The 24,511-nt window shown below is 40.8% G+C and overlaps 1 protein-coding gene and 1 long non-coding RNA gene across 4 annotated transcripts in view; one reads left to right on the forward strand and one right to left on the reverse strand.

The window, feature by feature from the left end:
• The window catches only part of PHACTR3 (phosphatase and actin regulator 3), a 116,362-nt gene that overhangs the window by 41,221 nt on the left and 50,630 nt on the right, over positions 1-24,511 (reverse strand). For all 3 annotated transcript variants that reach the window (XM_069804104.1, XM_069804109.1, XM_069804114.1), the window contains exons 2-5: positions 11,965-12,126; positions 10,991-11,068; positions 6,571-6,753; positions 1,177-1,380 (exon numbers count right to left, since the gene is read on the reverse strand). In XM_069804104.1, the coding sequence (XP_069660205.1) occupies positions 1,177-1,380; positions 6,571-6,753; positions 10,991-11,068; positions 11,965-12,126 (627 nt within the window). The remainder of the gene's footprint in view (positions 1-1,176; positions 1,381-6,570; positions 6,754-10,990; positions 11,069-11,964; positions 12,127-24,511) is intronic.
• LOC138689341 (uncharacterized) overlaps positions 1-24,511 on the forward strand; it is a 108,956-nt gene that overhangs the window by 28,298 nt on the left and 56,147 nt on the right. The window lies entirely within an intron of this gene.

Raw genomic sequence — 24,511 nt, forward strand, 5'->3', positions numbered from 1 at the left:
GCAAAGTCAAAGGGGTGTCCTGGTCGTGCCTGTTCATGTTGCAAGGTGGAAGGGCCAGGCTAGAGCGGGACCCATAGCACAGAACGTTGAAACAATCTGAACAGCAGCTCCCAAGGAGCATTATGATACCATTTTGAATCCAGCTCCCACTTAAACTCTTACGGCTTTTAAGCATGGACAAAATATGGATATTTTCCATGGGAAACAAATACTTGTAATTTTCCTGAAAAAGACTGAAAACCTCAATATTTTCTATGAACCCCAGTGGTCAGATCACAATGCCCCTCTGACATTTTGTTTCCTGGTGACTTTGAAAACCCTATTCATTGTGCCAGTAGATCAGTGTGGATGCAAATCTGGGCTGAGATAATGGCTGTCATTTAAAAGTCTAAATATCCAACAGGTCTGACATTTAGATGTCAGGACTTGGTTCTAATTTGCAATAAGGCCCTTTTAACTGCTTTTACCATATGTAGGGGCCCTAAATTGGAACAAACTAAAATCATATTCACTTTAACACCCTTTCTGCAGTGCCAGAATGTGGGAAAATGTAACAACATTGGCAATACATTAGAAAACCAGGTCCAGATGAATTGCTCTTGAAACATTCAGTGAAGTCTGGCACAGAGGATTGCTTTGTGGGAGCCAGGTGTATCACTTCTGTGCATTCTGTGTAACTAGACCAGATTTCATAGCTCTAGTTTAGACCTACCCTAGAGAGCAAACCCTTCAGACGGAAACCTCTGCAGAACCTATTGACTTGAACTTGATTTGGGCTGTTGTACTGTTATCCAGCGGCAGTCTAGGTAATGAAAACATTTAAATCTTCCTTGTGCTTTATGGCATATCGATATGAACATTTGATTCAGCAGATGTTTGCAGTTGGTTTGATTTTTTTTACATGTGTTTAGTGCAACAGACTTGCAACAAATAATCCCCTGAGAGATTCAAATAAAAATGTGAAGTACAACGATTAGTGCATTGTTATCAGGGAACTGGACCGCTCAGTTCATGGAAATCATTAGCGTTCTGTTCACTCAATATAACCAGCCTGATTCACTGCAGTTTGCAGCAATAGGCTTAAAAAAGGATGTAAGAAAAAAATTATATACTATGCTGTATAGGCGAACACCACATAAGGGATGGGAAAGTCTTTACTGACCAGTAATGACTGACCTGTTACGCTCTTTGTGATTTTGGAGATTGCCTTAGGTGGTGGAGCTGGGAGCAACGGAGGGCTGGGAAGCTGTGCTGGGTTTCTTTCTGTCTGTTTCTGGGGGGAATCTGTGGATTCACATACAAGTAAGGCTTGTGGACTGTCTTCAGATGCTGGCAGGCTGGCATCTTCTAATTCTTCCGTGGGTGCTGAAGGTTTCTTGGCTAGTAGAAAGATGAGTAAAATCAATGGAACATGAAGTTAATAATAATGATAGGCCAGGGGACAATGCCAGGAACATTCAGAAGAACAGAACACATGGCACATAGCTAGAAGCACTTCTTTGCCATAGTGAATATAATTGTTGTGTGAAATAGCCAACGAGCCAAGGCAGGTAAAGAATAAAATGTATGAGGTTATTGAAGAAATGTTAGTTTTGATGTTCCTGAGAAAACTGCTGAGCATCCCTTACTTCCCTAAAGCCTTTTTCCCTTTCCTTTATTAATAATGAATACAGCAAGGCAAAGCAACTTTTGAGAACTGCAATGAATTTTCTTACAGCATGCACCTGCAGTGGCACAGTTACTGAGTACTCTTCTGTACTAGGAACACACAGCCAAAGGGCAAAGAGTATCAGACCAGTAATATTACATGAAAGCTGACTTTCCAATTGTTTGTTGTACACATTTATTTTCACAATTTTATTTTTATCTTATTTAATACATGACTTCAACTTGCATCCCAAGTCTTCTGTTACTGTACCTGACTCCAGAACTGCTGAGTCTTTCCTGAGGTTAAAGTTGATAACCAGGAAAAGCCTGCCATAAAAAGGATTTGCCATTGGATCTCAGCAGCTCATGCGAAACAGAGATTCGGTGCAGTACTTAAGAAAAACTCCAATCACCAAAGCCTTAATTTGAGATGGTGAAGCAGTGCTCATTTCAGGAGTGTCTCATGAAAGATGGCAAAAGCACTTAGCTCTTAAAGTTACTGCAGGCTGAACCACTGAGCAGTTCATCAAATTGACCTGGCTGTGATGAGGGCACAGGGGAATAGATCCAGAAAGGCACGAAGATGAAGCAGGACATAGGTGAAATTTCAGTGGTGAAGTCCAAAATTAACATCCTTGAATCCTGCTCAGATACCAGCTGACTCTGGCAGTGCTTAAACTCTCACAGTGCCTCACTGTTTGACTTTCACACCCTGTTACATGTCCTGCTCTCTGCCTTGGCATATGTGGGGACCCACAGAGAGGCTTGAGGCTGACTCTGATCCAGGACCCCAGCCACAGCCAGGCTCTCTCCAAACTGCCTTTCTAGCTGCTATGGGCTCAGTAGTAGCCATGAGGGTTATTTTTCCTACCCTAGCAGGTGAAGCACTCATCCAAATAGGGAGATCAGTGTTTAAGTATCTCCTCAGCACAGAATCATAGAATAGTTTGGGTTGGAAGGGACCTTTAAAAGTTATCTAGTCCAACCTCCTGTGCAATGAGCAGGGACATCTTCAACTAGATCAGGTTGCTGAGAGCCCCGTCCAACCTTGAAAATTTCCGGAGATGGAATATGGCCAACCTGTTCCAGTGTTTCACCACCCTCATTGTAAAAAGTTTCTTCCTTTTATCTAGTCTAAATCTACCCTCTTTTAGTTTAAAACCTTTGTTCTATTGCAACAGGCCCTGCTAAAAAGTTTGTCCCCATCTTTCTTATAAGGCCCTTTTAAGTACTGAAAGGCTGCTGTAAGGTCTCCCCGGAGCCTTCTCTTCTCCACGCTGAACAACCCCAGCTCTCTCACCCTGTCTTCATAGGGAGCTGTTCCAGCCCTATGATCATTTTTGTGGCCCTCCTCTGGACCCGCTCCAACAGGTCCATGTCTTTGCTGTGCTGAGGACTCCAGAGCTGGATGCAGTACTCCGGGTGGAGTCTCACCAGAGCAGAACATGAGAGAGGTCCAAACTGCTTGGGCTGGATAAATGGCAAATCCCACTCCTTTTAGCATTTTGGATTGTCTAAACAAAGTACATTTCCCTCCAAACCATTCTAGGGCATCTCCTAAAAACTCACAGCAGTGGGCACCCACAGCTGCCACGTCACAAATCTTTTCTTGGCTCAGTTTTATGTCTTGTTTGGAATACAAGCTCTCGGTATTAATGAACATTCAGCATCCTCGTGTTCAGAGTGTGTGGGGAGGCACCAGAGCACTTAGGCAGTTGGAAACAATAGCATTGGCAAGATAATAGCATTTAATTTGTTGACAAACAGATTAATAAGTATGCCTAGAAGAGGAGGAATGAGTATTTATCATTCAAAAAAGACAGGAAAGTCAAATAAATATGCATCGTTAACAGGAATTCTTGTGAAAATTGGCTTGATAGGAAAGCTGCCATATGTGGTAGTTGCCTGAATTATAGAAGAAAATAATTTTCTTTTAAATATATTTCTAGGGAAATGCATTGTATTTTCGTGCCTACTGCATAGAAAACAAAATGTGGAATAGAGAAAGAGAAAAATAAAGTCACTAATGGGTTACGTTACAGAAGGATCAAGAGCTCCAGTAGATGTTAGTAGCTTGATAGGAAAATTAGTCACATTTGAGTGCATTCCCCTGAGTGGAGCAATACTTTCTTCTGGCAGTAACTTCACTGAAATCAGTAGACCTCCCTGTGACATAAAGTGCTGTTTGACACGAATGCAGAGGAGCAGTCATAGTGGGACCTTTCCTATAGAGAAGGTGAATCCAAACCACACTCGGCCTCAAACATATCTTTTTGTTTCTGAACTCCACCCTGTTCTGAAAGTGGTATCATGAAAACAAACTGGCATTGTGCAGTGTTGTCTAAAGAATGTCCATTTTACATTCCCTGCAAAGAATGGTTTGCTTCTGTTTTTTTCTGTGGTTGTTTCTGGTAACAACAGCACATGTTTGACTCAGTCTGAAGGCAGACCTGAGTCTGGAGTACACAAACCTATTAAGAGATTTCATACTGCAGAGTGAATATTATCCTGCTGAAAATATTCCAAGTGCTCAACACTAGACTCCTTGCCAGAGTAGCTAATTATTCATGGAGTGCCACTTGTCAAAATGCCATCTCACTACTAGGTAGAAATCCTCCCCTTGGGACTGCCCCTAAGCCCATTGGCTAGGTTAGGTGGGAAAAACTGCCCTTTTTCTGCTTAGGCTGTTCTTTTTCTGTGTATTAACCAGACATGAAGTCTACATGTATTTCCTTTTGTTTCCTTCTCTTTCCCTCCCTGGCCTTCATCCCACATCCTCAGGATGAAATACGACATATTGGATATAAAGCAAATATATTAATTTTGTTTCTAGCTGGTCAAATATTCATATGAATTTGTGGAAAGACACCTACTGCACTGGCCCTGGATTGAGCCCAAGGACAAATGTTATAATAAACTCAACATTATAACAAACTTAGCAATACAGTCTGACAATTTTGAAGAGCTTTCCCACCCCATGAATTCGTTAAGGTGGACTCAGTAGAGATGGGAATGCTAGAATGCACAGACGGGGATAAATTATCACATAAAGACTAGATCGACAATAGTTACTTTAAAAGCCAAAGGCCACTGATGAAAGAGGTGGGAAGATTTCCAACAAATAGGAGTGGAGTCTCGTAGACCAGGGAGACAGGAGAAGGTAATCCCACTGTTAGTTTTTGGAACCTGGAGAAATGACACCTCAAAAAATGAAGGAAAAGAAATACAGAAGAGAAGAAAGGTTGTGCTAGGGAGACAATAAAAGGAACTAGGATTAGAGAGAGACATAAGAAATTGGGATGATTTTGAAAGCCTCAATACACAATTTTGAAAACAGTGTAAGGTAACTTTTAAATCATCGTACTAGGTTTTGCGGAGCCGTGAGGTTAATTAGTGCCATCTTTCCAGGATAGCCTTTCCCAGTGATAAGAATTAGAAGTTCAGAGATAAATTTCCTTATTGATATGGAATGAAACACTCTAGAAAAGAGTAAGAAAAAGACCTGAAGGATTCTGGTCAAGATCTTGATCTGGTTGTTCTAAGAACAGGGAGATGAATGGGTTTTGCCTCAATTAGTTTTTAAGGTGATACAAAACCAAACACAGCCATAAATGATAGAGTTTGAAGAGAAAGGAAAACAGCATTAAGGGCATGTATTAATAGAGGCTCTCTGTGTCCACTACGTCTCTCAAAATAGAGACAAAGAAGAGAAAGGATAAATCTTTAGAAGCCTATGTACAATGCTTTGGGATATTTCTTGATGAAATAACGCATGTACTTGAAATGAAGAAGGTGATGGGTGATGGAAAGGTGTTGTTAAGCTTACAAAAAAATCCTTGTGATGCACAAACATGAGGAGAGATACTCTTTGGGAGACAGAAAGGTTTCTGTTGTCAAAGCAATTAAGAGTGAAGTGGAGCTACAAATAGGCCAGAAAAACAATATTATATACAAGCAAAACAGCAAAAGGGAACAAAATTACATGAATCATGGGGATGGAAAGGACAGGAGGAAAAGGAAGTGGGAAAGGATAAAGCAAAGAAACAGAAAACACTGCAGAGAATGATTTTCATTCCATCTAACCTGCTAAAACAGGTTGAGGGCGTAAGCAGGCGGCATTGCTCACCAAACCACAGCAGGTAGGGGTGGGCTTGGCAAAAGTGGCCAGGAGCTGGAACCCCAGAGAAAGCACGGCATGAGGGGGTGGGATGGAGAACAAAAGGCAACCAGGGCAGATGGAGAAGGTGTAAAGATTGACCAGAGGGCAGGAAGATCTGTAATCACTACATGGCAGTCCTCACGAACTAAGATAAAGCATTATCTCTGCAGCTTTGCATTTCTTGGTCGTCAGGAAGTGAATGGAAACCCTTCAGCTGCTGGGTTGTGCCCGGCTGCTCTGGTCCCAAGGAACTGCTCTCACGGATGAGCTCTGCCGGAGCACAGTTGCATAAAGGAGCTTGGTTTAGCTTATCTGTGCTCCTGGTATTGAACTTCACTTGTATTTGCAGCGTGTTGTAGACAGGGTTGTGATATGGACAGTGTGGGCTGTGTATTGACATTGTTCTCCCGAGCCAGGACAAACAATTTCAGGCTTGGCACAGAAGTTTAAGAAATGTTTTTAGGAGACACTTGTTTCATCTTCACAGCAGTCACTGCTAATACCAAAGGGGCACCATGCCAAGACTGGATCAGCTCATAATCCAACTAATCCCATTATGCCAAGCTTTGTGTGGTCCCTCAGTTCGGTAGCAGTCTCAAAAAATCACTGTTTTTAAGTACTGATTGCTAACTTAGTACGGGCTGACCTGAACAAGGTGCTCTGACCCTTTAATGCACTGACATATTTCACTCCTCATAAAGCAGCTTAGCAGAAATATTTTTTTAACATTTTTTAATTTCTTGAAAACATTTTAGATCCAATACCTGCATCTTCTTTCAGCTCATCCAAATGCAGCTCCTCACCAAACGAGGTCACATTCGTTGTGGCTGCTATTATACTCTCTTGCTGCACGTCTTCTGAGGCAAGTGCCTGGCACATGGGAGGTGGAGGGTCACTCTGCGTTGCTCTCGTGGCATCGTCACCAGTGCAGGCTTTGCCTTCGGTATCTAAAACACCAAATCATTTAATCTTAACTAAACCATGAGCAGCGAAATCTGAAAATCCCTGCTATCCTCTTGAGAAGAATGAGTCTCAAAGCTGCTAGTGCTCAGGGGACTGAGATTTGTCTTAGAGCAGCACCCGATCTCTAACAGTGTTAAGCATCTGTAATGCAAAACTTGTGGAGACCAGCCCATCTGGATACTAATATCCACCCAGTCTTCTCAATGGGGCACCTTTTCCCATGGGCATCCAGCAGCCTGGGCAAATGGCCATCGTGCATGTACAGGAAGGCCCCTGTACCCTGGAAGCATCTGCTATGTGGGAGATGAGCACAAGCATAGGAAATCAGAGGTCTCTGGGCAAAGGCAATTCCTTGCACAAGCAGAGATCATGGTACAGCGTGTTCACGGGTTGGTCTGACACGTCTGAGTTGTGTCAGGCTCCGTGCATGACACACTGCCATCCAGCTGCCCCAGCAGTAATGTCGGAGCCTTACCAAAGACAAGGCTGCTAATATTCCCTACCAAGCTGTAGGTTTTGAGCATCGTTTTAGTTACTCAGCTTTGAAAAGCGTGTTCTGTGTGATTGAGCTGATCAGAAATTCAAATCCCTCTTCATGCAGACCTAGAAACTGCTCCCTTTGCTTACTCTGAAAGATTTTTGTGCCAGTGATCCCTGCAGCTGTACGCATCTTGATGACTGAAGCTTTTCTAGTACTCTCCTATTCAGGCAAGAGTCCTCAGAATACAAACTATCCTTTTACTTCACGACTCTCTCGGAATTTACAAGATCTACATCGCTGTTGCAAACCAAAGAAAGCAATTACTTCCTGCTCTAGCCAGCGCTCCATGCTGATGGACATGTCTGCTGTCCACCCCTGACCTCCTAACTTGTATTTCTCAGCCCTAGACACTCCTTTCTGGAAGCTCCTGACAGGGCTATGTTTTCTTGCAATGATATCATGACAAGTTTCTTGAACATTGATTTAAAATAGCTAGCATCCACAGCTACCCCTTTTTAATACTATTTGGACAATCTGCAGAGTAATTTATTGTGCTTTTGGGTAAGGGTATCAGATTTTGGCCCAGAGATGCTGCGGAAGGGATGCAGTATTTTTGTACGCTGAGCTCACGCAGTCTGCCTCATAATCACGTTTGGTGAAAAGTTACTGTTCTTAAAATAGCCCTTGCAGTAGCACAGTTGCTATGATACAGGGAAGGGGAGGGGGAAAAAGTTCATTGCCTACATTTCAGCTCATTGTGAAGGCAGCCTATACATAATCATCGGTGTATTAACAACTGCCTGCATTACTTGACAGGCAGCCCTTAAGTCTCAGTGCTGTAAGTACAGCTACATCTGATCAGTTCTGTGCTCACAATGGGGAGAAATACTGGGGGAAGCTCCCTAAGTGTTTTCAAGGTAACTCTGCGTTGCATGTTCCTCACATCCTTTGGAAAGGCAAGCTGCTGACAGCTGTGTCACAGTGAAACTGCAGTCAGAGACACGAGTTCCTTCAGATCCCGGCCGATGGAAAGTGTAATGACTAATGAAGTAATGACAAGCAGAAGACAGCCCTGTTGAAGAATTTCTGTTGAGGAGCGTCTGAGACACACAACAGTGATGCTCCTGGTCAGAAATGATCAGCTCATGCTTAGATCAAAGTGGGTGTGCTGCTTTGATTGGCAACGGGTCACAACACCGTATTTTAGAGATCATCCGGGGACAGGAGAAAGCACAGAGCTTAGATCCACTGGTAAGGAAAGCAGCAGAGTCTTGAGTATTGCAAAGTAATCAGATGAAGTAGGGCTGTAATTTTGTTGGGAATGAATCCCACTGTACGCCAGACCCTGCACCCTGTAACTTCTTACAGAGTGCTAGTTGGTTCTCTCGAGTGAAGCTGTATTTTGGGTTCAGTTTTCAAGGAGCAGTTTGGCATCTGCCCCGTGCGAGCAGACCTGGAGAGGAGGGAAGGACAGAAGGGGCCCAGGCTGTGCAACTGCGCAGCGTGTCTGGGCAGCTGGGTTTTGGGGTTGTGTGAGGAGAAAGGGTGACATAACCTGTTAGGATGACTCATCACCAAAAAGCAAGGACAGTGCAGTTTTACCCTGGGCTGCTCACAGATTGATGCAGATTCTGTGCTAGCTTTGTGGTTTGCTCTGAGCCAAACAGTCAAGTTCAAAATGCTGCTTGACAGACCTTGTGCTATAAACTGGAGTGTGACATGGCTATTGTAAAAGCATGAAGCGGATCTGGAGGTTTCTCAGACTACAGCTTCATCCCAGTTTGAGCTATTTATGAAAGTGAGCAGGAATCAGGTCTATGGAAGTGGAGTAGAGCCTGATGAAATAGAGGGATTTTAGGATTTACTGTACTCTTTTAGCGTAGTATTGCTGCTTTGACAATTGCAACTTATTGCATAAACGAGGACTTAGCCTTGAAACTGCTGCCACTGCAGCTCAGTCCAAGTAGGGCACTAATCATTTACTGAGAATTATTTGGGTCAATTTTTTTATTCCAGTTAATAAGCTGCTTCTACTAATAATATAATAAAATAACCCTGGAGATTCACAATACTCTGTAAAGACAAATAACTTGCAGGTGGCTGCAATGTCCTTCAACTGACTGTTAGCCGTTCTTTCCTTTCTGGGCAGCAGGGTGGTACTGAAAATTTGTTTGATATTTATAGGAGCTCTATGCAACTTTATTGCAGACAGGTAAGCAGTCTGTTTGCAGCTGCCTTTTTAAAAGCACAGCTTGTCATCACTCCTCACCGGATTATATGTATTTATTTAAACTATTTTAATTTTGTTAAAATGATCTTGCAACTCAGCATCATCTGTTTTCCTCCCAACCAGTTCTTTATACATGCAAGAGGTTTATTGATTCAGTATTATTATTACCTTTTAATGTGCTCTACAGAAGTTTTATTTTACTGTTCTTTTGCAAAGCTTTAGATATGCATGTCTTCAAATTCATGGATTATGGGCAACTTTCATACTGCTAGCAGAAATGGGGTGTATTTTTCTAGCCAATAGTGCTAATATGCTAATAGGGCAATTAGTCATCTAGAATTATGAGAGACACAAAGAGTTCAATGGGCAGGAATTAAAAATGAGCTTTCTCAAAACTTCCATTTTAGAATAAGCTGATGGTTTGATAGATTATATTTTTAACTTGAACATAAAACTCATATTCAAATAAATCCAGTAAAATAATATGAAAATTGCTTTATTGCAATGAAAAAAAAAAAATCCTGTTTAAAATGCTCTTTTTCTGACTCTTCAGTTGCTCAGTTACACTCCAGCATAGCATCACTGAGTATTGTCCCACAGGCTATTTATAGGCATGGCATTTGTTTTATACAAAGAAACTCAATTATTAGTTTCAAAGAACATAATTTCTATCTATCAGATTGGTCAAACTCAAAAGGCCAGTCGTTCTTCATGACAGTACTTTCTGCTGTAAAGTTTTCAAAGTAAAGATGGATTTACTTTTTTTTATCTCTGTTTAGGTGGGAATGGCAATTGGGATGTTGTCCATAACATTGGGAGCTCACTTGACCTCACAGAATAGTCACCTAGATCTCTGTCTCCCCTGAGCATCTGTCAGGGCTTTGGAGCAGGGATATACAGAACCACAGTCCTTTGTGCATGTGTGTGACACTTTATCATCTTTCAGTCAATGACTTCTGCTGAACCTGGTTTGTACTCAGGGAAGCTTTAAAATGACACTACCAAATGCTTCACTTTTCCATGTGAATGAAAAACAGGCAGAATGGTAATATGTTTTGTCGCAAACTTGGTTTACCGGAAAGACAGCTGAAAACATCAGATTAGTATCATTTTATGAGATTTGGATTAATGGGTTGTACATGTTAGCTGAATGCATCTGTATGTCTAAGTTTATATCAGCTTTAGCTGACTTTCTTGGAGGTAGGATTTAGCTAGGTTTAGAGCAATTGCATAAAACATACGTACCAGCTCAGATTGCACCATGTATAAATCAAGTGAAGATGGACTTGCATTCAAGATAGTAAAACATCAAAAATTAAACTGCATGGATTGATTGCAGCAGGGAGGAATTTGATGAAAGACATGCTTAATTCAGATACTGAATTTTCCTCTCAGAATTGAAGGTTTTCTTTTTCATTCATTTGATTGTTAGGTTTCTTCTTTTCCAATTATGTGTTTCCTATTGTCCTGAAAAAGACTCTGATAAAAAAGGTGAAGAATATTTGCTTACCTTGTTCCATCATCTCCAGAAGGCCTTTCTTAATGAGTTCATCCCGACCTTGCCGTGCTGTCATCTTCTTCTCCAGCACTGAACAAAGTAGTAGCATAACACAGCACCAGTTAACAACAGAGTATTCATATAATGGAGTGAGAAAGATGCAATGTGGAAATTCCCTCTAGTCTGAACTGCTCTGTGCTTGGTAAGAACTGCAAAGATTTTGTTTTGGCGAGCATGGACTGGTCAGCCTGTTTGTGCCTTTTCCTTTGTTAAAACGGCTGTAAAATCACCTACATGTAGAGCTGAGATTTATGATCTAACCTACTATCTGATCACACTGAGTGCAGAGTAACGGGAATATTAAAGCCTTCACGCTGTTTTATGCAGCATGTTGGAGCTGCCTTAGGAAGCGGTGTCCTTTACTGTGATACTCCACAGGATATCGGGGCAAGTGAAGGGAATTGCACCATCCAGTCCTAGGAAAAGGCAAGTGAGTTTGTCTCCTTACTGATCTCCTGGGACATCCCTGGAGACTAGAGAGAGCGTGCAGCACTGTGTGCTGGGCTCCTTCACCACAGAGACAGCTGCTTGAGGGAAGGCATTTTACAGGCTGTATCTCCCTCCTGTCACTTTTCATAATGTTACTGTGACCTATATAATCTTCACCCCTAATAAAAGGGGTGATGATACTTGGGGCCATAAATGTAGCCTATTTTGGAGAAGGGACAGCCCATGAAAAGCAGTCTGTGTTGAGGTTTGTGCTTCTCTCTCGTATTTTGACCTTTTCTTCTAAATGTACTATATTGTATTATATAGGAAGTCAGCCTATATGGGCTCTTCCTAGCATTAAACATTATTAATCTGTAATATGCTGAAATCTTTGAATTAGGTTTAGATCAGGTCACCATTAACATTTTCTATGTAAGCAAATTTCACCCAGGCTAAACTTTGCTCTGTGCAGCATCACTCTCTTGTTCTCATCCTACCTGCAGATGTCTGCTTTAGCTTCTCATTTTTCTTTTTCCGCCACTTCCATGGTTTGAAGATCCTGCCCAGTGTTGCCAGTTTGCTGTTCCTCCTTACTGGCGGAGTTCGAATCCCTGAGACCAAGTAGTCAGAACGCATTGCAGGGGACTGCTCCATCTCATCTGAGCGGGGAAAAGAGGAAAGCCAGCTGTTAGACAAAAAGCTTCAGCATAGACTTGAAAACGGGAGGCAAATGGAGGCTCACCGGCTAACAAGCATTCAGTCTAGTCACCAAGATAAGCAGTGCAAGACTTTGAAAGAAAGTCTCTGCATTGCTGGAGCCGGCAGCCAGGCTGAGGGACGCCAGCCAGAGAGGCATTCAACCTCACTGTGCCAGCCCAGTGCTTCCTACCAGCTGCTCTCTTGAATCTGGTCTTGCACAGTACCTGTCTGGATGCCAAATATTTCAGTATCTCCACTGCTGCCATCCCTCATGGATTTATCAGGGCTATTAGGCCCATAGAGAGGGGTGTGTGCTGAATTTGTACACTCTGCTTTATTCCATCGCTTTCCTACCTTTGCCCATGCTGGGTACTCACCAAGGTAATGGTGTTACTCTCCCTCCCAAGGGCTGTGTGTAACTGCATTGCAGCCTTCTGAAACATGGAGAGCTGAGAGCTCCCAATAGCTTTAATAGGAGCAGTAGAAATTTAACACATCTGTAAATCAGGTCCATGCGGCCTCCAGTTAATCATGTAAAAGTAATGTTCATTTAGAAAAATTCAGACCTTTATGAAAAGCTGAGAGGAAGTCTGAGAAAGCTGAGGTCCCTTCTGAATTTCCAGCTTCCAGTTCTGTTTTCAGACCACAGGATATTGCTGCCTTTTAAATGAACTCTTTTCATGTAAGCTAACACAGAACACACTGACTTGTGTGAGCTAATGCAAATCTTTTATATAAGAATAATTTGTTTGATACGTGCTACGTAAGTAAAATCTTAGAACTATTGTGCAAATTTATTCCTTGGAAGCTAAGGGGAAAATTCTTTCCCTTTTGTCTAGCCAAGCCACAGAAATTCAGAGATAATGCTTCAACTGGAAAAGCAATTTAGGTATTTTTAATATTTTGTCTTGAAAATACACTGTAAGTTTTGCTTATAGGCAAGTCTTACGTGAAACAATACATACTGACTATTCACAGTTGTGTGCTAGCCCGTACCATGAAAGAAAGTAGCACAGTTCCATAAATGGGGTTATTGATGTCTTTACTGAGATTTGTGTTTGAGCCCCAATACAGTGATTGTTAAAAGAGAAGCTGCCATCAGTCATCAGACATGTTACATGAATAAAAACTAAATGACAATTTGTATTATTGTTTCAACAATTGGTTATGATTTCAATGAGCAATGTGGAGCTATGAACATATGTACATTTCCAGGTAATTTCGCTCTGGAACAACAACATTTATCATAAATTGCTTTATGACTGCAAGATAAAAACTATATAGCATCTTCTAGGCTTTGTTTTTAAGTTAACGGGGTGAAAATGCTTAAATCACAGCATGGAGGTGGGGATTTCCAAGTAAACAGGAAACAATTTTTGGAAGAATATTAAACACAGCAGGCGAATTAACACATTTCTCCTCTTCCATTTAATTTTGAAAATACTGGTAATTGAGATGAATCATTCAGTGGAGACCAACTAAAAACTTGGCCACATGAACTATCAGAACAGAGAAAAGGCTGTAACAGTTCCCCCCCCCCCGCCCCATTGTCCATGCCCAGTGAATTTCTCTTTCTATGTTCTGAATTTAGAGCATCTTTTGTCTCATTCCACAGAGTTTATCTTGGAGTTTAATTTAGAAGAGATTTAAAATGTATGTAAAAATGTATTTTTGCCTTTGAAAGAATGGTGTCTACCCAAGGTGATATTTATGATTTACAGTTTGGAGGTCAATATTAAGTTGAGAGCAGAAACTAGCAATGAGCCTAGCACAGAAGGAGAGCAGTAGCCTATAGACCACAGCCAGAGCGTCAAGATATCATGCTCCTTTCCTAACTGCGTATTCAAAAATGGGGAGTATCACAGAAATAAGCTTTGAAGAAGCAGACCTACTCTTGATTACAGAGATGGCAATGACAATGGAAAATGGCAGGGTAGATCTGCTATTAATTTGCTATTATGATTACTTCAAAGCTGTAATAGAAGCCTCAGAAATTAGCATTTGGCCATTTCTTGTGACATCCCTTGAGTGGGAATGGAAATGTTCACAAAATTAGCTTATCTCAAAAGAGCTGTAGATCAGACTGTAAATCAGACCCTTGTCCCTGGAAGCTACAATGGAGTAGGACAGCCTCAGCTCAGCGGTCCCTGGTCCTTGCTTATAAGACTGCACTGCTGCTCGAACACTTCCTACCATCCCAGGAATTTCTCAAGCATTAAGTGAAGATTAAGTAAGAAGCTGATTTAAAGCAGTACCTTGGCAAGTTACTTACCCTACTGCATTTCATTCAGGATGTAGGTGTCTGCAAAGTGGTTTAGGCATCATCCACGTTTTGTTTAACACTGGTAGCATAAGATCATTTTACCTTTTTTTGCCAGATAGCAGTGCATGTAGACAGAACCAGGAAATCATTCAAACCCAAACCTGTGTGTCTCTAGCAATTCTTATTATTCCAGAATTTCCCCTAAGAAAGAGAATGGGGAGATATTGCAGAAGCACTAAGAATTCCCTAAGTGCCCTGTAGTGATCAGTGCTTCTGTAGTTTCTACCAGCCGCCCTGTCAACTGAGTTTCTTCCATTCCCTTCTGCCCTCTTGGTTGTGGAAATGTAAGTATTTTATGCCTTAGACTTTGGTTACAGATAAAATACAGACAGAAATCAAATGTCAAAGAAGGAATAGTAGCTAAAACAAATGTTCCAGTGGAGGTTTTCGTGGGCTTTTAAACTTTATTAATGCTTCTCATATGGTACAGACAGTTCTTAAGCAAATGGTTTTATCACCTGGTATATTTTCACCATATGCAGTTCCTACACTGTGCATTTGGAGAGATGGACACAAATAAAAATAGATGGAGACACAGCAAGACAGATGTCCTGAAGTCATAAATAACAAGGAAATGGTCTCACTGGCAATAAGAATCACAAGAAAGCCTTGGAGCTCCTCATTTCCAGTCAGTTCATTTTTTCTTGGTTGTGGGTTGGCTGCTTGGGAGATAAGAAGTTGACAGCACAAAAAGCAGTTCCCACATACAGCAATGAATACTGAAGGAGAAGGCGCGCCTAAATATCAGCCAGTTCCTGCAGCCAACATGCTGCCAAGACTTGCCAACCCTCCAACCACTCTGTGAAATGTTCAGCACTTTTTTTTAATCTGCAGTCAATATTTTAATTATGCTAACTGTTCTGTGGAATAATGCGGTTATTTCTCCCAGAGCCTGATAGCCTGGGGCCAGGCCATGCAATTACATAGAGGATGTCTGGAAAATATAAACAGCCAAGAGCCAAATCAAGACTCTCCAATCAGCAGGGAGAAATGAGCAACGGCTTAACTAGCTGTGTAATGCAGAAGGATGAGGGACAGTCTTTATACAGGGTCAAGCAAGCACAAGCCTAACCCACAGCATGGGAACCTAACGCTACCCGACACAGGGAGGCCAGGCTCTGCTTGGCCATCACTGCTGAGACAGACCGATTGGTCCCACACTGTTCCACAAGGAGACAGTCATCAGCCCTGTGGGGCCAGAGGATTCTGTTTATATTGAAATTACTTTCAAGTCCCTCCTGTACGCTCAGAGGGCAAAGGCTTCTGTGCTGGAGCTTCAGATCCAAAACAAACTTTGCATGTATCACACAGTTGTCATCTGCTCTGTGTGTGTCAAAGGGGTGGAAACGAATGTGGCTGTGCCCCTGCTGATGAAACTGGGCAAGTGCTTCTTACAGTGCTAGCTGGGGTAATTTCTAGAGCTCCTAACAGTGGTCAAGAGTGTGAATGGTTTGATGTCTGAAACATCCAAAATCAGATGAGGGGAGAGGTTCTAACCTGACAAGTATTGCTCTGCAATACTGCTCTGGGCTGCGGAATAAACCAGGCAGCAAAGAAGGAAACCAACCATAATATTCATTACATTTGTCTGCAGGGTCTGACCCCTCAGAAAGTCTGAGCATCTGCAGCTTCTGTTTACATCAGTAGCAGTTGTGATGATCAGTGTTTCTGAAAAATGCCCCATTGCTTTCTTCTCTAACATACTGTGGTGACATAAATAGACTGTTCTTCCTGTTAGTCCATTCTCTGTAGGAATTGTGCATGGATCGTGAAGTTTTTCTGCAGATAGAAGCTCTCCCATTTACAGATGTCAAGTCTTGACTCTATCCCATCCAGCTTCCCACAGAAGTGGGGCAGGTTTGCTGGGAGCACTGTGAAGTTTGTGTCCTGGATGTGTGATGGAAGAGCGCCCTATGCCTGCACATAGCCTTCATTTGTACAGCAGATGGTTTTGGTGCTGAGACGATCCTGTCTTGAGTGATAACAGTGTTGCAAAATTGAGCATTGGGTTCAGTCAGTTGTGTCTACCTTTTTGGGTTTTTCATGATGAGCCAAATCTAGCTTGATGCCTGGGTGGCTGATTATAGCAACTGCAGGCTGCACTCTGCAGGCTGATGTATGGGAGTTGGGAACATCAGGAATGCAGAGCCAAGTTATACTGACCTTGCCACAGAGAGAGGCTGTAAGAGACGGAGGATGCCCTCTTGTGAATACGCAGATTGCAGCAAGAAGTTTATGGGAAGATGAAGGATGCTGAATTTTAATGTGCTGGGAATTTTGGTAACTTAAATTCATGGTAATGGAAGTTGTGCCTTGCTAAATCCTCTGTGTACACTGGTAGGAGAAGGACCACTGAAAAATCTGCAACCTGCAGGCAGTTTAAAAATAACACAGCAGACAAGAGCTGCAGGCAAATTTGTAAGGCAGGCGTGCTCTGTTTTCTGATGAATTGGTTTGTAATGCAGCTCTGCATGTTTTCCCCTTTATTGTCATTGCATCTGTCTTTGCAACTCAGATACAGAGTTAAAAAAGGAAAAAAGGTTCCCTTTTGTCCACTCCAGAAGGTAGAGACAGTGAGTGGAAACAAAATGACCTTTTTTGCTTTTGGGATAGAGATGCCTTTACCAGTACTAACTTTCAATGCTGCCTAGAATTAGTGTCTACCTCTAAAAAGGATGTTAAGGAGAATGTCACAGGGAGAGCTGAGCTTTTAAAGGGTTCATGTCTACAACTGGTCAGTCCCGAATCATGCAAGCCAGATGTTTGTGAGGTTAGCCAAGAAACAGTACTTCTCTACAAAGGGTGCTCTATACAGAGGGTACTTTTTATCTAGTGAGAGAAACCTACAGGGGAAAGAAGGCAGAAAGGTTGTCTTGGTTTTAGAGTAAGGACTATCCTGAGCTTTGGGAAAGAGAATTAGCGGCAGGAACAGACCCCTTTTTCCTTAGCTTAGCATCCTAAAAGAGGAAGAACTGATCACATTGATTGAATCTGCAGGATAGGGGTAAATTGTTTGCGTCTAGGAGCCTTTGAACACTTTTGTTATGTTCCAGAGAAGCAGATTCAAACTGAAGAGCTTTTTTATTGCACTAGTTAGATATTTCCTGTGATGGAGCTCTTCCCTGTTCTAAAAATGTTTTCTGTCACCTGCATTTCTGCAGACATGCTCTCTTTCTTGACTGTCTTTGAAAGAAAACTGCAGTGGAATGTTCCAGTTTGAAGTTTCCATTTCAGTTTTTTAAACATATAGTATTTTGATTTTTCCAATTTTGAATGACTGTTAGCAATTAGAAATTAAAATTAGAAATGAGAAAAAAGCTTTTGATGAACCTGAAATTTATTTAAATTTTGAAGGACTTTGTATTTGAAGCTGTGAATGTTTTAATATTGTTTTGGTTTGGTTTGAAAAAATTTACACAGAATCCTTTTTAAAACAGAAAACCTAGTTTCTAACAGGTTAGTTATTTAGAAAAGGCAAGGTACCTGTAGTACATTATTGAATGTAATCATAAGCTAATTTTGGATGCACAGATGCTGACATGACACAGATTGTTGCTCTGACACATCATATTTGTTACACAAGAAAAATATTGAAACAAACTTGGGAAAATTACAGGATTGAGGTGCAAATTCAGTCATTTACCTATCCAAATTTTTAAGTTTCGTATAGCCAACAGTGTAGCTATAAATGGCTTGAATTCTTATCTCTGTTCTCAAAATTGTAACCCTTTATGTTTATGACTTCCTGCCTTGGATTTCATCTCACCCAATAGTTTAATCTCATAAGGACGCAGATGGATAGTGGGCCAGGTTCATCCACATAACTACGTCATTCATTGAGTTACCTTGGGGGAAAAATCTGGCACAGTAAATTTGTGCAAAATTCAGACTCATGGAGATACATGAAGGCAGGGTGAAAATACTAAGATAAATGGCAGAATGACAAAGGGGAATAGAGTCCTTTATGAGCACCATACCCAAAACATACCTGGGTTCAGCTTCCACTGAGTACAGGCTGGTCTTGGGCTGTATCACCTTTCTTTTAGCCAGGTGGTATGAATCTTGATTAGGTTTTTATACTTCCCTGCATGAAAATACAAGTTACTGTGCTTTCTTTCTACCTTTCGTGTGGTCTCCAGAGTCTGAGCTTCCGTTTTCACTTCATACTCAAATGTTTGCCACCTATCCTTGTTCTATAATTTTGACTGCTCTTTATTATGTTAAATTATTATTTAACTTTTTTTTTTAATTGAAGGAGGGAAAAAAAAACAAACCACCATAATTTGTGGGTGGTAGGAGGGGGCTGTGCTTGCCAGGGAAGTTTTTTTCCATTCTGTCATGCTGAGCCTCCCTTCAAAGTATTTGGATTTTAAACCCAGCTTTATCTAAAATGAACGGGGAATCAGATTATACTTATCAAAGGCAAGAGAGCAGGGAAGTGGCAACTCCAGCTAAATGTCTTAGATAAATATGCGTTTTATATGCTTGAGATTTGTGATTTCTTCCAGAAAATGTTCCTTCGGGAAGTTGACGTATCACCTAACAGCATTACCGCCATATGAGCCAAGGTGCAAAGAAATTAATCAGGAACCCTTCATGCTTTTGTATCATTGTGTCAAGTCCCAATAGCACTTCCTGTGATTTACAATGCACAGTGTGACATTAGCAATTCATTAACAAAATAAGTTTTTCAGTGTTTGCGTAAAGGAACTCACAACATGCTTTACCTGGATAAGGAAGAACTAAATAACAGTAAGAAAATGAGACTAATGAAGTATTGTTGTAGAATCACAGTTAATTCAGTTACCCGAGCCTGTACAAGATCTTCTTCTGAGAGGGGAAACTTGACATTTGCATGCCTCTCACCCAGTGAGAGCTTGTTCAGGCAGCAGACAGAGCAGCATCTCCTGAGATTCACAAACAATCTGTTCAGATAAAGTCAAATGAGCACTGCCTCTGAGGAGGGCCAAGAGCCAGACTGTGCACCAAGCCTTGTCCATCCTGCATCTGCAAAGGGTTTTGTACCACACACATGTTACAAATTCCCAGGACCGTGCAGTTTCCCCAGGCCTCTTTGGAGAGATGCTGTTCTGCAGGACCCAAGGAGGCCAACCCCAGGAAGCACAGCAATGGCTTGAATTAGGCTTTCCATGCACTTGTAGTAGTAAAGCTGTTGTCTGCACTGCAGGACCAGTGTTTCATCACCTGCAGTTGTTTAATTAGCTGTAGCCTTGCTGCAAACCTGTTGAAAGGTTGTTTTTTATAGCTTCTTCAGGGAGTCTGCAGACTGAAACACACCCTGTGCTGTCTCCAAGAGGCACCTTCAAATCCATTTCAGTGCACCTTATCCCTGATAGCAGTTACATTTAGAGGGACACGTAACACCCAGGGAAGTCATGGGTGTAAGAGCACCGTGCTTGCTAACAGGGAACTATGCATTACTTTTTTCTGGGATTCATGCCCCAGAATTGACCTGTTTAGAGTTTCTCCCATCTATGGGAGTCTGTGTCTGTCAGACATACAATCAGCTCTTGCTTTATTTCCATCCGAAACTTGTATATTAGAGAAATAATCAAATCCTCATGTCCTATGCACTTTTATGCCCTTGTAATTTAATGCATAATTTCCTTCTTCCTTTGAACGCATCACAGCTCTCTGTTGGTGCTCTGTCACTGTTCAATAACACTACTGCAGACAGAAAACATTTGTTCTGCTTTGTGAAATGCAAGAGCATCTGCCTTTTTTTTTTTTTCCCTTTATCACTACTGCTGCTTTGCACTTTCACTTTCCTTACAGCCATTGGCAACAAATACACATTAGTGAACAGTCTCTGGTGCATACTCCAGGCCTGCTATACAGAATAGGGCAAAGATGCGGAAGAAGAAATACTTAGACAACAAAAATATGACATAAACCAGAACAGCTACAGAGAAAGGTAGATAGAAAACAGGCACAGTGACTGAATTCAACTTTTGTGTAAAGGTTATGCATCCAGTCTGGCTCCTTGTAAAACTGTTACAAAGCCACTAGTGATTTCTACATTTGGTTGGTATGTAAATTGTGATGAAACCCTTCTTAGGAGGTCATATCACCTGAATGTATGGTTAAATACTTTCTAGAGATGGCTTGGTCTGCTCCACATAATATTCTGTAAACAGGAGTCATGTAGGAAATACTTTGATGGGACCATTGTTTTTAAAGATCCATTTATCCCACTGTCTACTAGCATTTTCCAAAGAGGCGGTTATGCTAAATACTCAGCAGTCTTCAAAAGACAGCAAGGTACCACAAATACTCTGTTGTCCTCAGCATCCTTGAAAAGGCACACATGTATGTGCATACACACAAAGCAGAGAGTCAGACAGTACAAAGTCCCCATGGGCAATGGCACTTCTCACCTGCTAAATCTTGTGTTAAAGCTAACATTGTCTGCTCCTTACCATGGCACTATGTCAAGGCTCAGAGAAGGGCTTTAAAGCACTGATCTAACAAAACTCCAACATGCTTAACTGTAGAGATCTGAGTATCTTTAAAAATTTATGAGTTCCTGGGAGGTCCATACTCTAAAAATTGAGATTCTGCTTCCACATTGATGGGCTCTGGTTAACAGTCTTTAAAGTGCTAATAGAGCAATATGCCTTCTAAAATGAAATTCTTTACTGGTTGAGGGCCAAGAGAAATAATTGCATATCAGATTTACTGCAGTGATTATCCCTGTTTGTCTGAAACAAGACCACAATCTATTCCTAATGGGAATGGCAGGATCTTCAGGGCAAGGAATGAACATGGAAATTACTCAAAATATATAAAACTGTCTCCTCTGCAGGTCTTGGAATTACTCCATTCCAGGTTGTTTTCTTCTTGTATTGTAGGAACTAGGAAAAATAAACTACTGAGTTGTAATCCTTGCCCTGTGTAAGAAATAGAATAGAGAGACAATGTCCCACATGGCAACAACAAAATGAGAATTTGGCAGGAGAACAGTGATCTCTGTCCATTAAATCTCTATGTCACCCAGCAGCCAAGCAGGGAGAACAACTATGAAAACAACTGCTGTTCCTTTTGCTAATGTAATATATTGGTCGTGTCTACATTAGCAAGTAATGCAGCCCATTAAAAGTAGTCTATGAACAGCTGGCGCTGAGGACTCAACATCTTCTGGCATGCATTTAAATAGTGTGATCTTGTGACTCTAACTTGACAGAGAACGAGCTCTTTCCTTACAAAGTGCAAAGGAAACAAGATTCTTCTTTGAAACAAAAATGCCAACCAAACTAAACAACCATCCTTCCAAAAATGAACTAAGAATTCCGATATTTTCTTTCCAGAGGAAGGATAAAGATCATTATTTCTCTTACTAAATTATGAGATTCGAAAGTCCCTAAACACACACACAAATTCGTATGAGTTGTTGGTACTGAAAGTCACTAACTTTCATCAAGACTTTGGCTCTTATATTTTTGGTAAAGTAAAAATTCCTTTGTATTGTGTTTTAGCCCATATTACAGCTTATCTGAAATGTCCATATACTACACTGGTCTGTTATATATCCCTATGTCCAGAATGGCATATATCTTCCTAGAGCCCTTCAGCAAGACATTTTAGCATCAATTAAATTGCTATGCATAAATTAACAAAATGGATATAATGACAATTTCAGACTTGCTAGAATGATGCTATGGTTGTGACAGAAAAAGCAAATTTACTCTAATGTACAGATGGACGAGTTTCTTTTCGCTTGTTCTTTTCTAAGGTTTATAGTGCACTCAATTTAGTGGAGAAAGGGCTTTGCATTTAACCCAAGTTCTACTGATTTCATTAATTGGAGTGAGTCTTTATGCAGTTCAGTGCAAGAACTGAGTTTTGTATTGATTTTTGACTTCATAAAACATTCTTTCCGCACAAACTAGACAATTGTTGCTAAAAACAAGTCAGAAAATGCATCATAATTTCTTCAAATGGTTACATTTGAAAGAAGGGGAGAAAATACCATTTTAATATTCATGTTATTTTCGAGGAGAAACTTTGTGGGCTAGTTAGGTTGTACTGCTTACAACAACTGCAAAGGTCATATAGTAAACCTCAACAATATGTTTGCAGATGGTTACTATCTCTAGGAATATTAGGCAATAATAGGTACAAGTGTGATGTTTAATGACTATAGTGCTTACACCATCTTGGAAAGAACTACCTTAAACTGAAATAAACAGAGGAGGAAGGAGGTAGCATACAAACATATGCAAAGTAGGTACAAAGAATGCCATGAGCTAAACTAAAATGTAAATGATAACTGCTGAGAAATGGGGGTTTTGATATTTTAAAAGTCTACTAGCAGCATTGCCATTTAAAAGTCTATACCAGCATTGGTAAAGTTTCCCCACATCTGCCTTTAAGTGCCTGGATGGATTCTCTAAGTGTCACCATGTGGCTAATGCATCAGGCATTGTCTTCGTCATCCTAGATCAGCCTGCAGATGAAGTAGGAGAGGCTATAGCAACTCTGAGTTGCACAAGATTTTCCTACTAATCAATTTTCCCATGGCTTTGTTAAGGCAACTTAGTGGTCGAGGCCAGCATGGTGGATGTAGAGCAGCTTAAATCTGCCTTGGTATAACAAACCCTCTCTGCACTGTGTTTCACATACATACAGAAATTGCTGATCAAAATCCAGTTCTGCACATTTTGTCTGAACAGGTAAGATTGCTCCGGTTCTACATTTACAGACTTGGTTTATGATGTAATGTTGTTAAAAAATTTAAAAAAAAATTACAAGATTTTACGATATTGCGAAGTGTCTAGGGAGCACGTGATTACATTTCTATGCTGCTGGTCAGTGCTTATGCAAAAGAACAAAAAATAACTGCCATTTTCAAATTAAAAGCATGTCAGGAGGCTCTGTCTTTGTATAGACAAGTTTTGTTAATTTTACTGGCAACAAGTTTTAAATTCACATATTTTTTTTTAAGATTAACAGTCCCAGGTATTTCTTTGGTCTCCAGCTCTTGATTTTCATTTGGGTCAGGTTTCTGAGAAGGAAACACCTAATGAATGTTTTTCTAGCATTTGCCTTTCATCACCAAGAATATTTGGACTTTTTCCTCTTGTTTCTTTCTCTTTTTTTTTTTTTTAATTTTTATTTTATTATTTTTTTATGCAAAGGGGATAACCAGATCTGTGACAAAACTTTCATTTTAAAACCACCATAGAATATGTACTGAATTTCTATTTCAATGCATGAGGTTTTTATTAAACAAGTAAATGATAGTCTTGTTCATTTCAACCATATCCTAGGCCTGTTTTTCTAAGTCTTACAAAGCCCAAATAGCATGGAAGGAAAAACAGCATGGAATATTTTTACCCTGTCTGACCTAAATTTATGTATTTTTCAGTTCTTCCAAGAGAAGGAGAAGTGGAATAACTACTCCCTCTTCTCAGTTTCTTTTCAGCTTTCATATTTTAACTGTGTTCTCAGCTGCTTGCATGAGTCATGGAGAGCTGGAAACAAGACCCCCACACACAATATTATACTAACTGCTTCCTCATGAGGAAGCCTATGTGCTTCCTACTTTAGGAACCACTAAAAAGCCACAAAAATCTCCTGAAAGCTTCTTTGTGCCAGAAACCTACATGAGAACTAATAAAGGAAGTGACAATATCATAGCTGCAAAACCTGATTACTTATGAGTGTAATGAAAACTAAGATATTTAAAGATTTCCGTATCACTCTGCCTTGAAATTTATGCCATTGTTCTTTGGCATTTGCAGAGATTTCAGACTGCCGTTGACTTTGTGGATTGTTTTGTGTAATGATGGTATTGAATTTCACTCGTCTAGGCATAATTTGGATTTGATCCTGTGATGTTCCAAGAATCTCTGAAATCCACAGGCTTTTATGAGAACTGGAAGGGTGTTCAGCGCTTGCCACGCTGATCCATGCTATTCCAAACTAACATGTTCATCATTGCCTGTTCCTTCCTATACAGTGTAAGTTATATCCAAACTAAATCTCTGTTTGAAGCTACC

Source organism: Haliaeetus albicilla, chromosome 2 (assembly GCF_947461875.1).
Source record: "Haliaeetus albicilla chromosome 2, bHalAlb1.1, whole genome shotgun sequence".
In the NCBI taxonomy this organism is placed as follows: domain Eukaryota; kingdom Metazoa; phylum Chordata; class Aves; order Accipitriformes; family Accipitridae; genus Haliaeetus; species Haliaeetus albicilla.